The 15,117-nt window shown below is 40.4% G+C and overlaps 1 protein-coding gene across 2 annotated transcripts in view; it reads right to left on the bottom strand.

Moving 5' to 3' along the window:
- The window catches only part of LOC131314871 (protein SPIRRIG-like), a 22,802-nt gene extending 8,128 nt beyond the window's left edge, over positions 1-14,674 (bottom strand). Inside the window, exons 1-15 of one of the 2 annotated variants that reach the window (XM_058343781.1) lie at positions 13,883-14,674; positions 11,452-11,524; positions 11,237-11,322; positions 9,444-9,579; positions 9,247-9,303; positions 8,793-8,969; positions 7,572-7,763; positions 7,387-7,452; positions 6,077-6,191; positions 4,675-5,846; positions 3,704-4,400; positions 3,517-3,619; positions 2,311-3,422; positions 471-2,121; positions 1-224 (exon numbers count right to left, since the gene is read on the bottom strand). The exon at positions 1-224 is cut by the window's left edge and continues 2,842 nt beyond it. In XM_058343781.1, coding sequence (XP_058199764.1) covers positions 1-224; positions 471-2,121; positions 2,311-3,422; positions 3,517-3,619; positions 3,704-4,400; positions 4,675-5,846; positions 6,077-6,191; positions 7,387-7,452; positions 7,572-7,763; positions 8,793-8,969; positions 9,247-9,303; positions 9,444-9,579; positions 11,237-11,322; positions 11,452-11,524; positions 13,883-14,043 — 6,022 coding nt within the window. In that variant the 5' untranslated portion in view covers positions 14,044-14,674. The remainder of the gene's footprint in view (positions 225-470; positions 2,122-2,310; positions 3,423-3,516; positions 3,620-3,703; positions 4,401-4,674; positions 5,847-6,076; positions 6,192-7,386; positions 7,453-7,571; positions 7,764-8,792; positions 8,970-9,246; positions 9,304-9,443; positions 9,580-11,236; positions 11,323-11,451; positions 11,525-13,882) is intronic. The other variant, XM_058343782.1, reaches the window with a different exon arrangement.
- Between the last annotated feature and the right edge of the window lie 443 nt (positions 14,675-15,117).

Genomic DNA, 15,117 nt, shown 5'->3' with positions numbered 1-15,117 from the left:
CACATGGCATATTTTTCAGAGCCACAGGCATGTCCTCAGAACTTGTACTGACCTGCCCCTGAGGATAGCTTCCGATGCTTATGGAGGTTTTGACAGACTGTTCCTGTTCATGAGGCAAGCTAGAGAATGTATTCTGAGAGCTATTAGTATCATCACTATCATTTAGGGTCTTCTCTTCTGTTTTCACAGAAAGTTCTTTGGCCATCTTCACTGCATGCGCAGCCCTGCATGACAGAAACACCATTCAATATGGCTGTTAATTGCAAAATTACTATCAGCACATCGTACTGCGAGGGATTTCCCATATAACTTCTCTGTAAGATTTGAATTTTCACAAAAGTACGGGTGAGCATTTCTTTAGCCTTTAAGTAAATCAAACAATACCCGTCATAGTTAAAAGCTCAAAATAAAAAAATAAAAAAGAGAGAGATGCAGTAGGCATACAAGATGAGAAAAGAATAAAAACTCACCTCACGCAGGAAAAATAAAGGTCGATACAGCTTTCAAGAAATTCTGCACGTCTACAAACAGCGGAGAAAGGGGGACACATTTTTGCCAGATCAACCATGAATCTTAGGACTGAAGTTGCAGCTGCAGGAGCAGATGCCTCTCCACCCATTAAGCGTGCTGCATAGGTCTTATGCATCAGAGCTTCACCCTGAAGCTCTCCAACCATATCTGCATTATCTTCTGCAAGCTCCGCCACTAGGCCAGCAGCAACTTGGGAGAGATTGCCAGTTTGGTGGGCAAGCATTGACTGCATGCACAACCTATCAAATGTGGACTTTGCCATAGCAATAACAGAATCCAATAGTTCCATGAATTTCAACTCCCCATAATTTCCATCGCTGGGCATAAGGGCATGGAAATCCAGCATACGAACTTCAGGTAGTCTCGGATAAACAGGCTTTCCAAAAATCAGGCAGAAGAGTATATAATATATATCAGGGGAATCGTAGAAACTCGGGAGCACTCGTGCCAAACCCTGATAACCTCCACTAGTGCGAAACTTAAGTGCAAATGTAGGGGAAGAGACAAGAGACACACCAAGTAGAGTCATGATCCATCTCATGCTTGTAGGATGAACAGCTTCATCGAGATAATAAGTTATCAATTTGGATGAAACAATCTTATGCCACTGCTCAAGAGGCTCTTCTGATTTTATAGTTACCTGTAAATCAATGAGCATCTCAAGCAACATATTTCTTACAATCACATGCTTGCCCATCGACTCCCGCATAATTTGATTACGGGATGCCAGTTCTGGTGGGTCAAATGTCATAATCACAAACCTCACCACGTGTTCCAGTTCAGAAGCCAGAAAACCATCTTCCAAAATGACTCCTAGCAGTACAACCAATTTTTCCAAGACAGGGATCTCAACATCACCCCGCTGCAGAGTCACTAGTAAATGTTGAACGAGATTAATTCGCCTCAGAATAGTCAGGTTATGATTCCTGTACCAGTGCATAGAGACTAGATGCTCAAGAAATCCCAGTAGTGAAATCTGTACAGAAACTGGGGCTGTAACCCATAGGGTCCAGTCCAGCAAGACATGCTCGACCATATCAGCATTTGAAAGGACAATGCAATTTGATGTTTCAGCTGGCATGTCAGCATTTTCAAGCTCCGAAATATGACTAAATGAATCTTTCTGAGCAGAAAAATCATCCATATCTCCATGAGATCCAACTGAAGAAAATTCATCACGCAGCTTCGACAAACTTAGATCCTCAAAGCTGGTTTCTTGAATATTCGGAGCAGGTGAAGGAATACTCTGAAAATGTTCCAGCTTCCTTGGTTCAGAAAAAGAAGCCTCACATGCAGCAATCTGGAAAAAGATCTCAAGTGACTGCATGTCAAACAAAGGCATTCGACGACGCAGAAAGAGAGCTAGTAAATGGTATCCTCTATATTTGTGCATATCTATGACATTCTGTGGGTTTTGGTGTAGTGCGCATGCAAGTAATGTGAAGGCCATGTGCAGCATATCCCTGGTTTCAGCAGCTTCAACGAGAGCAAGGACAACAGCCATCCCACCAACAGGGCGGATACTGTCACCAATCACGCACTGCCTGCAAATGTAAATGTCCCCATGAAGACGTCCAAAACGTGGTATGCCTGGGGAAACAAAAAATAAGTGATGTTAAAAGAAAATCAAATCCCACTTTGACTTCTCTCTTTTGTAACAAACAACTATAGCAAAATGTCAGACGGTAAGCATGAAAGCTTCACAAGGAAAAATGGGCAACCAAATTCTATGAAGAAATTGCCAATAGGTCATAAAAAAACGTATACACATTTTATTACCCCCAATAGGAGAAGCAGCAGCTGAAGTTGGATCAACAAGATTGAGCATAGAAAAGGTTCCAGATACTCGAATAGCTTCTGTACATGTTCCATCAAATGCAAATATAAGTTTCTTTCCAGAAAGCTGGAGGGAGAGGTTCCCTAGTCTTTCCAAATCCCAAACGATTCCGCTGCAATCTACCTTAGAGCTCCCTTGCTTGCTTGCACTTTGAGGTCTTTGCACATTAGAGGCTAAAGGCAAGTCTGTGTCCAAAGAATCTAAGATGGCCATACTGCCTCCTCCGCAAGCCTGGTTAGGAACAAATCGCAAAAGATCTGTGTCTTGGAAAAGACCCCTATATCCTCTTCCAAGAATATACATGAAACAAATAGAACCTGATGTGAGCACCTCTTCAAAAAGATAGCAACATCGGAGTTTCCACGAGAAGTCACTAACCCTTGCACAAGTAGCTGGTGTTCCAATGGTTACCTGCAGAGGTTTCCCAAATGGAGAAGGAGAATATCCTAGTTTCCCAGTATGTCTTAGCTTTCCATCAAGGTACACATGTGCAACACTAGCTTGGAATAGTCCAGCCAGAGCATTTGGCTTACTATGTACAACAGCAAGGTGATGCCACCTCCCTTCCTCCAGTTCTATCCCTGAAAATGACAAGGAGCAAGAGTTGCTTGTTGCAATGGTAAGGACACCATCTTCTTGCAGATACAGTTCAGCATATAAGGAGTTTCCCTCTGTAGCACCAACTGAAAAGATCCGGAGAACCCGTCCCCCACTGTGCAGGCCACCAGCTGAGCTCCGCTTTTTTGAAGGTCCGACCTTTGAAGCTTCTGATTCCTTTGTTTGTGTTTTCAGGAAATTTCGGAATTGAAACCAACAAACAAAAGAGTAACCAGCAACAGGAGGCCATGACCTTTCTCCTAATGACACTTGAATAGAAGCATGCCCTATCTTACTCATGTTCATCTCTACAAATGGTGCCAGAGAAACATTTTCTGAATTTATATCTTCCATAAGAATTAACTTCTCCATCATATCAACAAGACTACAACCTGAACTCATCAGTCTCATTTGCAAAACATATCGAATAAGCAATCGGACTTCGGATGCTGACAACCTGCCACCAATAGAGTCAATTCATTTCCATATTTCAAGCATTTGAGAAAATACATAACAAAAAAAATAACTCTTGAATAAACCATAACCTCTACCTATATGCCCCAAGGACTTCCACAATCTTCAAAGCATGGGCAACCAATAGTGACGAACCCGAAAGGAATGGGCATATTGTCTCCAGTAGAAGTTCCACGCAACCTACCCACAGAAAATGTCGAAGACTAAGAAAACTTGTTCAAATTTTAGAGGAAATATATTGAAACTAAATGATATATTCCATACCTACAGAAGTGAGATTTTCCTGATTGAAGGACCCAGCATGAGCAAGCTTCGCGATTAGGTTCAGCACTTCTAACTGCACCTTGGGTGTAAAGAGCAATAACGAACGTATGAGCACTCTAACGGCACCAGCATTATACACCCTCTCTTTATCAGGAATGAAGGAACCTTCCGGAGTTGTTAGGATAAAGCCAGCCGATCCAGTGTCAATATCAGATGATGACACAGTTTCTGATGTCATGAATGGTGGAATAACAAGCTCAAGAGCAAGTTCTAACATTAACTGTATGACTTGCCTTTCATACTCAACACAAATCAAGCCTGAATCAGATAGAAGATCATAGAAAGTTTGGGATGATATGATCATGTGCAACCTCATCCTATTAACAGAATTATTGCACACCCCAGCAGTCACCATACGCAGAAGGTATGTTAAGACCTTAATGTAAACCATTGAGGAAGATTGGTTCATTTGCTCTCCATCGCTCTGAAAACTATGGAGTGTGGTTAGTACAAGAGAAAATCCAGTGGCCTCACCAAAAACCCTTTGAGCTGAATTATTAACTCCCAGAATGCGCCACATTGCTCCAAAAGTGTCGCATTTCGCTTCACTTAGGAGTCTATATTGAGATCCCGAAACATTTGTAACCATCTCACTCTTGAGGACTTCAACAAGGGCGCCTAATTCTTCTGGATGAGCCTGGTAAACAAAGAAATCAATGACCTTTCTAGAACTCATACGCTTACTGTGCACGAGTATACTCATCTTCAAAACTTACAATCATCTATGTCTAAATATAAAATCAGAATTGATACTATTAGAAGGAAAGAAAATCTGAAAAAACTATGCAGCCCGAGAGAGAGAGAGAGAGAGAGAGAGAGAGAGAGAGAGAGAGAACTTGTGAACAAAGGTTTAACAGATTAAAATCGCCAAGCAGTATTTTAGGAAATAGAACTCTAGAAAGCCAACAAACCTGTGTAGCATCTTCAATGATCAAACATGACAACACCCGGAGGACCCCTGCACGGTGAGTATTAGATGCCAAAAAAGGAAGAACGATGGTCACTCCATTTGCTGAACGGAAGGCAGCTTGATTAGCATCTGCTTTCTTTAACAAGGAAACCATACAATCCCATGCAACTGCAATTGTACCCTCAACTTCAAAAAGTGGAAACTTCCCAGAACCAGATTCCAATAGCTTGGGAGAAGAGATAATGGCGTCCTTACTATCCAAGTGCTTTTTGAAGCTGCTTGAGCTGGATTTTCCCTCCAAATGATTTGAGTCACTATGGGGTTGATCTGGACCCAAAAGAAACTTGTTTTGCTTCAGATCATCCAACAGAACCTCGAGCACGCCAACTTCACGCAGGACTTTCTTGTACTGTTGATCAAAGGACAGGAGTTTTACAAAGAAAGAAAGAATGGTGTGCTTCAGTTCTGACGTTATTGGTTGCTGCAATAAGCAGCAAAGTGAAAGCAATTCTTGGTCAGGTACGCAATTCACAACAGTTACCGCATACTCGAGAATTTTCAGTATTATCTCTTGCAAAGATGGTGGGAAACCACCCATATTTAGTATCAAGAGTGGCACTGTCCGTAACTGCTGACACAACTTGTAGTTTTCGAGATGACTTGAGAATATCTTAAACATTCGATTAAGGACTTCTGCCTGCAGTTCTCTGCTTTCAGCTTTGAGAAATATGTCCTGCAACATCTGGACAGCCTCTAGGTCCTTCACTTTGTCATTACCTTTTTCCCAAACTTCATCAGAAACCCGGTCAGAAGAAGGTGTACGGCTTCTGCTGTGGCCACTAGGCTTGTTATGAGAATTTCGAGAAGCTCTGGACCCAGCAGATACTGTGTAATCAGCAGGACCCACTTGAGATAAATTAACGAGAACATCAAGAAGCCTAGAAAGTGCTGGCGAGAGACTTTGCTCGGAGGTGGCACCTAGATTTTTTCTTGAATCTTGTCTTTCTACATTACTAGCATGTAAACTTTCTGAAGTGGATGTCTGATCAGAGAGAGACTCAGAGTTTGGAGCCTGAACAACTGGATTTTTTGAAAGAACTAATGCAAACTGCACAAGAAATTGGTAGCCATGAGCATTATGGATATCCTCCCTGAGCCTGACACCACCAGCTTCTACAAACCAAATCGTAACATGTCAGCTCGAGTTTCAAAACTAAGTAGTAAGCAATAGGAAAATAAGAAGAATTTCAGTCTGCCTAATCTACTATATGAACAGCACCTTATCTCAATCCCCACATCAATAAAAATCATTTCATATTAACATAGGTTTCAACTACAACGAGCAGCTCTTTACCATTAAGTAACTTTAAGCAAGCCTAAAAGGGATCTACTGTGCAATTTACCAGGTCTGTGTGACAATTCCACACACTCAAGGAGCAAGTCCACAATGCCCATAGTATAGGCAGGGTCGCCACTATAAGGATTGAAATCCTTGACAGCCATGAGGAGTACTTTTATCTGCATTCAGACAATATATCCCATTACAAACACAGGTCAACAACCACACGCCAAAAAGCTTTAGCATGAAGGGACACAATTGGAGAATCAGTACGAAGGATATGAGCATCCAAGTTGTGAGACAAGACATGGAAAAGCCACAACAACTACAAACAAGTGCACTTATGAGTGTTTTTTTTTTTTAACGGCAAGTGCATTTTGAGTTACAGCAATAAAACAAACTCTTTAAACTATTTGAGGAATTCATCTATAAAGAGTTGCACAAGAACAGTATGGGGTCAACTGTTAGTTTGTAACCAAATAGATTTTTCAAGTTCCAACAAATAGCACTATAGTAAAAGTAAATGTTGAGATCCTATTCCAAGAAGAAATCCATTTCGAGGTGATGAAGTACATCATAGTACGTCGTAGCATTATAACACCATCGAGGTCTCATGGATCGAGTTACAATACTGCAGCTGAGTTACCATACTAAGATCCTACAATGGTTCTAGTCTGAAGAATTATCTAATGTGATCCATATCGGTTTGGAAATTCCAGGAGTGTAGGATTGTACATGATCACAATTACGACAACTATCATTTCATAACCGATTAGCAAAAGATGGAAAGTAATGAACACATTAGGAAACCTCAGAGAGTTGCGACAACGTTAACCAGTTGGAAACATAAAACAGACACGCTTAGTCAATGGAACTTAACATAGGCTCCACCTACTGATGCAGATTCTCCCATTAAAATCATGTCTGATTATGAGGCAGGTCATGTGAATTATCTACAGTTAGCTTGACAGCTGGCCAAGCTCTGACATGCCACCTCACATCCTTCAAAACAAGTGCAAGCACATAGATGAACTACAAAATGGAGAACTATGTGCGGAACGTGAAGGTTCTGGACTTCAACGGTCACCATTTTCTGTGCCTACCTGTGCAGCTACTAAGAAGAGACACAGCAAGACCTTCCCAACCGTACACTTTTATTTGCTTTTAATGCATGTGCAGGATATAGTTCAGTTTCACAGGAGTGAATTCTTGTTAGCATGGGCCTATGAGTCAACCCAAATGGACTTGCCTGTTTTTGAAAGCACACAGAGCAAGTCCACAGTTTGGCATCTCACCCCATACCGACCAGTATTAGTGTAGGAGTTAGACATACCCACATGTGTGAATAAGTACAATGAAGATGTGATAGCATACCAGGTGATGCTTCCGGATATACTTGGCTGTGCTGCCATTGTCATTAACCAAAAGAAGACCAAGTATCTGGAGCAAGAACAAAATTAACAATAAGACCGTGATGCTAATTTGCAAATCAGCAAATGCATTTAACAGAGCTGAAAGTTTCTCCAAGCTCTATCATTTCAATCCGACTAAATGCTTACCTGCATTGCGTGTCTGTGAAGCTGAATGGTGTGCAATGGGATGAGGCCTTCCTTATATTGAGAGAAAACAAGCAAAGATCCATTTGCAACCATCTGAAATAGTAACTCAAGTGAATTATCCTCGATCAAACTCTGTGCGGCTGACGGATGGTTAGCAAGGGCTTTCATAATATGCACAACACTTCCTTCTACCTGCGAATGAATTGGTGTTAAAAATAACCCGAGTATCCAGAGGTCCTTTCCTCACTCACCCAGTACATAACAATGCTCATACTTCTATTAACAGCAACCTTTTATTTATCTCAATCATGCTTATCACAAGGATACTAAGGTAGCACTCTTCCTCACAAGCCGAACATGTTTCACCCCCACGTGCTGTCAGACAAAGAAAACACACGCGGAGAGAGAGAGAGAGAGAGAGAGAGAGAGAGAGAGAGAGAGAGATCAGATTTACACAACCAACTGTCACCACCAAAAGTAAGTTCTCCAAGAAAGGAATAAATCAGCTCGATTCATGTTGAAATAATCTTTTCTACATCATATAAATGTTTGCGACAAAAGCATTGCAGCTTTCTCAATTATTTTTTACCATTTTGGCACATGTAAGAGTATTTAACTCTCATGACACTGTCCAGACCAAGCCTTTCAACTTCGGGAAGAACCGCAAGAAATAAAGCCAAAACATTTGTCAAGAAATAGGTACATAAAATTGGAATACCCAACTGAAACTTGGAATGCCTTTTCCTCTTCTGCTTTGCTTAATTTTTCTTCATTCACACTAGAATGTAATGTATGTATATCAAGGTTAGAAGTGAGTGTTCAACAAAACCAGAGAAGTCAGCATTGGCAACTTTGCTGCAAAAAGTACATTTGAAAATGAACGGCGACTATGTAGCGGTTTAGACCTTGTGACTTAACCAGACATATAAAAATCTAAAGTCGAAAATCTGTAGTAGTTTGACAGATAAAAGCACGAAAACTCTCGGTCACAACCAATGTTATACGCAACCCCTGGGAACGATAATATTTGCACCAACAAGATGCATATATAGGGCATCAACCCAAAAATACTCTAAATCATATTCATACATAAGGACAAGTAGATAATACGGGGGGAGTGCTCCCAACGTGCATAAATTGGCCAAAAAACATAAATAATAGAACACAAATTCTAGTCCATCACTCTAGATAGAAGGCAGGTGGGCATGAAAAGAAAACTACCTCTAGCCGGCGGACTTGAACTACATCGCCACCATAATTTTTCTCAGCCAGTAGCAGAATGTCCTGAGTAGAAGCCTTTTGCTTCTGATTCCCCTCATCAGGCCCCAAAAGAGCACTGAGAATATGGATGAGACAGCATAAGATCCCAGAGTCAAGGAGAGATTGTTTATCAATAGGCTGCAACAATAATATCATTCAGAGATTAGAACACTAGAAGTTCGTAAGATACAAATTCGTGATTGTCAAACTACATAACTCAGAGAATGAAATCACTAAGTCAGCTCATGCAGTGAATAAAGTAGCAGCAATCTAGATTCCAAGATAGAACTAGCTACTTCTATGATTTCATTTCCTGACCTTTAATTCACAATATTTAATGGTACAAAAAGCAAGTAACAAGCAAAACTTGAAGACTTTCTAAGTAAATTCAAACTAATGAAGCTTACGAATATACCCCAGATACAAGGACTTCCACAGCAGTTAACAAATTTGTGCCAGGCTTGATACCATCCTGCGGAGACGTACAAACAAATCATGTCAGATATATCACACTACCACGTGCAAGAAATTTGTAAAAGAAAAACAAAGAAAAAGAAATAAATGACCAGAACAAGACAACAGTATTTGGACATAAGCATCCAATGGACAAACCTTTGTGACTTCTGAGAAAAATCTTAACAATATCCCAACATCCAAAGATCTTGATTTGCTACTAATTTTTAACTTCTCAACATCCGTTACAAATGCCCTCCCCACCACAAAGGAGAATATATGTGTTTCAACTAACCTGTAAATCAAAAAGAGTTACAAATTACCAAAATCTGTGAGAAATTCTGGGGCAAACACCAAACATTTCCAAGTTTTCTTAAACTGAGAGTGTTAGTTTAAATAACACCAATCTAAGAGTTACAGTGCATGAAAGGATTCTTCCATCATGGAAATCACACCCAAATGATAAATGAGTCAACTACAGCAATCCTAGTTGGCTACCTAATTATCAATAGACAATTTGAAGAGAAGATGGAAATCAACTCAATGTGGACATTATGTTTTATCATGAGACGTCATAACTCTAGAAAGCAGCTGAGTCATGTGAGAAGAAAACGGACCAAAATGCAGGAATAAAATTCTAGATGTCTAGTGGCAATGCTGATATGTTTTAGACATAAATATGCCAGTATAGTAGATATCAACCACATTCCACGCAACCATGAAGAAACAGACTAAAAATCTCAACTTGGTGCAAGAAGGAAAAAAAAATGATAGCACCAGACACAATCTTTGTGGCCAGAGCTTTAACTTCGTAGAAGAGAAATATTACAATCTTGGCACTTGGGAGTCTGATTGCTGCATTTCGTGTTTCCATGACCATACGATTTGAGGTAGTAGTTTTTGAAACGGGAGCAAATTATATTCAGAATGTGCTCAGAAATTTAACTTCGTTTGTTTTTTTACTTGCGAGTCGCGGTTTTGAGGTTTTTGAAATGCGACAAAACAACACGGAGAACTTATGGTACACATACAGGTTTAATTTAGTTAGAGCAAGGCAAATCTGCCAAAAATAATTGACTAACCAAGGCATCATGGGAATTGATGCCCAAACCGGTTAGCAACAAAGTGGATAAAAATTAAAACACCAAAATATCACCACGAAACAACTTTCAGTGCAATTAACAGAACACTCTGCCCAATCCAACAATCAATTTGTTTACTTGGTGCTTATGGGCAACCAATTATCCATCAATAATTAAATCCTCTTCCTCATAATCCTATTGTCTGATTCACCAAGTTCTACAATTACTGGGCACAATCATATCATAATTGATGTCAAACTTATAATCCTTACAGTCCACCACAGTGTTCTTGTTTTGGGATATGTTGCAGTTATGCAAACCCATATAGAACCCCAAGTAAAATGTACAAGATACTAGGTAATAAGAAAACTACAATGCTACTGTGGCAACCAATTGCTGATGACATTTGGAAACATGCCATGAATAAAGAGGAACACATCCTCCAAAATCTGGACCTTACAGAAGTTACCATGGTGTACACAAAATACACAGAAGAGAGAAGCATTAAGCATTGAAACCTGACACGAAAACCAAAGAGAGTAGATGTAGTAACGCAATACCGCTATAAGTTAACCAATTCTGGCTGTCTCCTGTGATTATGTTTCTCATATATTTTTCTGTAAATACAATTCCAGGCAGGTGATAAAAGGAATCAGGTAAAGTGATTATAAGCAACACAAAGGGGCAATCAAAAACAGCAAAAGAACTCCACAATATAAGGGTCTTATGACTATGACCCCAAGTAATACAATTTGAAATTATCCTGCATAAATATTGGCACCACCGCAAGGAGCATATCTTCAGAATTAAGAAATTGCATAAATTTTCAAGTTTGAGGCAATAAATTAGAAAAGGAGGTTGTCTTCGTACATGGTAATTAACTGAGCTACATTAGCATGCTGCTTTACTAATCTACAGAAGACATCTACAGTCATATTCAAGGCCGTTTCTTTCTCCTGCATGGAAAAAGAGAAACCATTAGTCTCATGATTTTCGGACAACCCTGTATGGAAATGTACTACTACTATCAATAATATTGCAAAGCAAGGAACGCCAGCAAACAAAGAAAAATTGCAAGCAGTTACCTTTTCAGAACTTGATGAACGGAACTCTTCCCAATGTCTCTTGAAGTCCAATTCCAAGTCAAGTTTGTCTCTGCTTTGTAAAAGAAATTGAACAAGAAAGATTATACAAGTGAAGAATCTCATTGCAATGAAACAGTTTGCAAGCATCAAATTAGAAAATCCTGAAATATATCAGTGCCGATAAAGTTCCACAATGACCATCGCCAATATAATCATCAAAGATTGAGCTGAATGGGGGTGGTCACCCAGAAAAAGGTATCTTCCTAAACCACCCTACAACATTGTTCACTAAAACTCTGTTAATTTTGATACCGGATGAAGATTATAGTATGTTCCCTTCTTTTGTTTCTGATCAAGAATTGCCTTCTTCTTTACTTTTTGATGTTGACTAAACCTAGATTCAAATAGTTTTCTGAAGGAAAAACTCAAAAGGTAGTTCCTTCATTTTGATGACCCCACAGCTACACCATTCATGATTATGCTTAAATAGAGAGTATTGACTATTGCCCAGCAAGCCTTGTCAAAGACTCACACTATTGCAAATTTTATTTTAGTCATCCACTGATCCTTTACCACAGAGATTAAACAATACAAATTAGCCATTACCAGCATATGAAAGCTATCGGAAACACTCTAACAAGGTAACCAAAATATGATATTCCAAGTACTAAAGCAAGGTTCTTCAACGTCTTAAATGTGTTTGATCAATTGTATAGAAGCTTACACCGTGACAGCAGCAAGAAACAAATTCTCACTGCAAGCATCAAAGAGAGAATGCATTCAGGAAAGCCTCATATTCAAAGCACAAGGGACGGCGTAAACTGTTTCCACCATTTAACTCCACATGGTGGCATATCCTTTTCTCTAAATCAACATGGCCTCAAACAGAGTTCCAGCTTCTCTTAACCTGTGCAGCTCCCTCAACATAAACTGACAATAGCCCCAGTGTGATTTTGTATCTTCAACGACCGAGTGAGACCACTTTGAGGACACTTCCTCACTTTTGCCTGTCGTTTGACTAATGCCACCTACATTTGTCAACCTTCAAGGGAGACCTACGTAGTCCACCTCTACGCCCAAGGCCTAAGACCTGCAACATCCTCTATTGGCCTAGGAGGCTAGCAATTCACCAATTTGAAGCTTGCCAAATTGACACCAGGGGGCAAAGAGTCCAGCCAATTCGAAAAGCGTACAGCCTTATCAACGCGGCAGCTGTAGGGCTCCATTTCTGTAAGCTTAGGTCAATAAGTACTGCCTGGGCATGTCAGCCAAGGCCACGCGTTGGTCAAACTGCCTTAGGTCAATCCAACAGAGTGAGAAAGGGAGACCTAGCACTAATTATAGCTTTCGAAATACATGAATGGAGAGAATAGTATCGTCGAAACTACCAACTAACAAGATCCCTCAAAACTGGGACTTCTAAATGAGCCAAGCATTGTATTGTTCAAGCTTGGTTTAAGGTCTTCACAAGCTTTAAAACTATGTTCAAGCTCCGCTTATTTATCAAGTGAACCAATCCAAACGAGCTTTCATCGAGCCAATCATGAATTGTTCTCCAATAGCTTGAATTTTTTGCACAACGTAAGCTTAACGAGACGAATAGTAGCTTGTTCAAGCTTGGTTGATAGCTTAACAAGCTTAAATAATTGTTCCAGCTTGATTTATTTTGATTACCAACCATCTTGAACGAGCTTTTAACAAGTCAAATGCGGGCTCAAACTCAAGTAGTTTGGTTCATTTATCAGCCCTACTCAAATCACAGCGCACAGATGTGCGTTAGTTCCTAACTTCCTAACATGTGCTTACCTTAAATAAATAGGAAGTAGTACCCACCTACCCCTCTTGCATCACGGTTAGACTACATAATCCTTCCCACAGCTAAAGTATGTAGACTGTTCGACTTATTTTCCAGGTCTCTGGTCCCTCTAATTTGATTTGCAACTCTTTAATGAAGCTTTGACCGTCCCATAACCCAGCCCCAGGTAGCATGAGAAGCTAAAGTACATGTGAAATTAAAAAAGGTGCATTAAGAAGAGAATGTGTCCAAAGTGCCACTTTCCCATAACCCAGCCCCAGGTAGCATGAGAAGCCACATGATAATGCAACCTAACTGCGAAGCTCCTTGGGTTTCTAATTGAAGCTCTGGGGTGGTAAAATCTAGTTGCCACCCATCAATGCTTAGAAGCTTCCAGATTTACTGAAGAAAAGTGGAAAATCACTGAACCAATAGACTCTTCATTCAAACTCTGTAAGTACCAATATTCAGGACATCTCCTTTTGGCGATCTCCAAAGAAGAGTATCAAGCCAACTAATACTAATAACAATCTTATTGAAAAACTATATGTGCAGCATAAACTTGAGCAGGTCAAAGACTAATGCACAAACAAAAACCACAACTAAACAGTGGATTCTCGGACAGAAACGACAAACCTAGAAGGCGATGACGCCGCGACCTCCTGCACAGTCGAAGTGGTGGCATTGCTATCTCGAGCGGACGAGGAGGAAGCCGAAGACAGAGAGGATTCAACGGACGGAGGCTGGGACAGACCGACCCTTTCTTTGAAGTCCTTAAGCAATGATACCCATTTCATCGTTTTCCTATGCGATTTTCAAACACCTCCAGAGATAATCTCATCCAGATCCAAATCCTTCCGGATAACAATCCAGAAGGATCCACACGCTCAATACCCCCCACAAACCCTAAGAAGAGACTTTTTTTTTAGAATGCGAAAACGAATGGAAGCTGAAAAGGTAATTTACGTAAACAGTTTGTGACGGACGAATCTGGATAACGAACTGGTCGATCGGAGTGAATCGACGGTGGATAAATTTTGGCAGCAGCAAGATCTGGATATATTTTTATTTGGAAAAAATCTGCTGGATTTTTCTTCTTTTTTTGTGCTGATCTGCAAGATTTTGCTGCTGTGTATTTGTTTTCCTAAACTGATTTCTATTACCTAATTGGATTGCTTGAGGGAGTGTGGAGTTGTTTTGATGCCCTAATAAAGGAGGAGACGCGCAAGGAGGAGAGAGAACAAGCAGCTCTCTCTCTATCTCTCTCTCTCTATATGTATTTCTGTTTCTCTCTCTTTTCTCTTTTCTCTCTCTTCTGTGTCTTGACTGATTTTGGACGGCCTCTCCGCGCCTTGTTTCTCGCTCTATATCTTTTTTTTCTATATTTCTCTCTCTCTATCTCTCTCTCTCTCTCTAAAACTTGCCTAAAACTTTCCTTTGTTTGAACTCCCTCTCTCTGTTCAAAAAAAAAAAAACCTCCCTCTCGTCTTTTCTCTCTAAAAAGTCTCGCACTCGATGTGCCATGTCAGCGTGGGTCCACGCCTCGCGAGGCCTCCACGTGGCCTCTCGTGATCTAGTCTAGGTTCAAAACCCGAGAGCCCGTTTGTGGGAAAAAATTTAAGTGCCGAAAAGATATCACGTGGTGCCCGCTTTCGGATGCACCGAGCGGGCACCACCTGGGTACTACCAGGTGACGTTTGTGCCTGTTTTGTGTGCTTTTTTGGCAAGCATCTGGGTACTAATGTACTATCGGCGGACGCAGATCCAGTTCCTTTTGTTCCAATTGGGTCCAGTTTTTGGCTACTTTGGGGCCCTTTTTGGATCCATAACAATGATCAAAATTGTTCATTTTTTAGAGTTTGCCGAGAACA

The sequence above is a fragment of the Rhododendron vialii genome, chromosome 13a, assembly GCF_030253575.1.
Source record: "Rhododendron vialii isolate Sample 1 chromosome 13a, ASM3025357v1".
NCBI classification, from domain to species: domain Eukaryota; kingdom Viridiplantae; phylum Streptophyta; class Magnoliopsida; order Ericales; family Ericaceae; genus Rhododendron; species Rhododendron vialii.
Note: the sequence above shows the minus strand (reverse complement) of the source record. Positions and strands in the feature narration are given on the sequence as shown.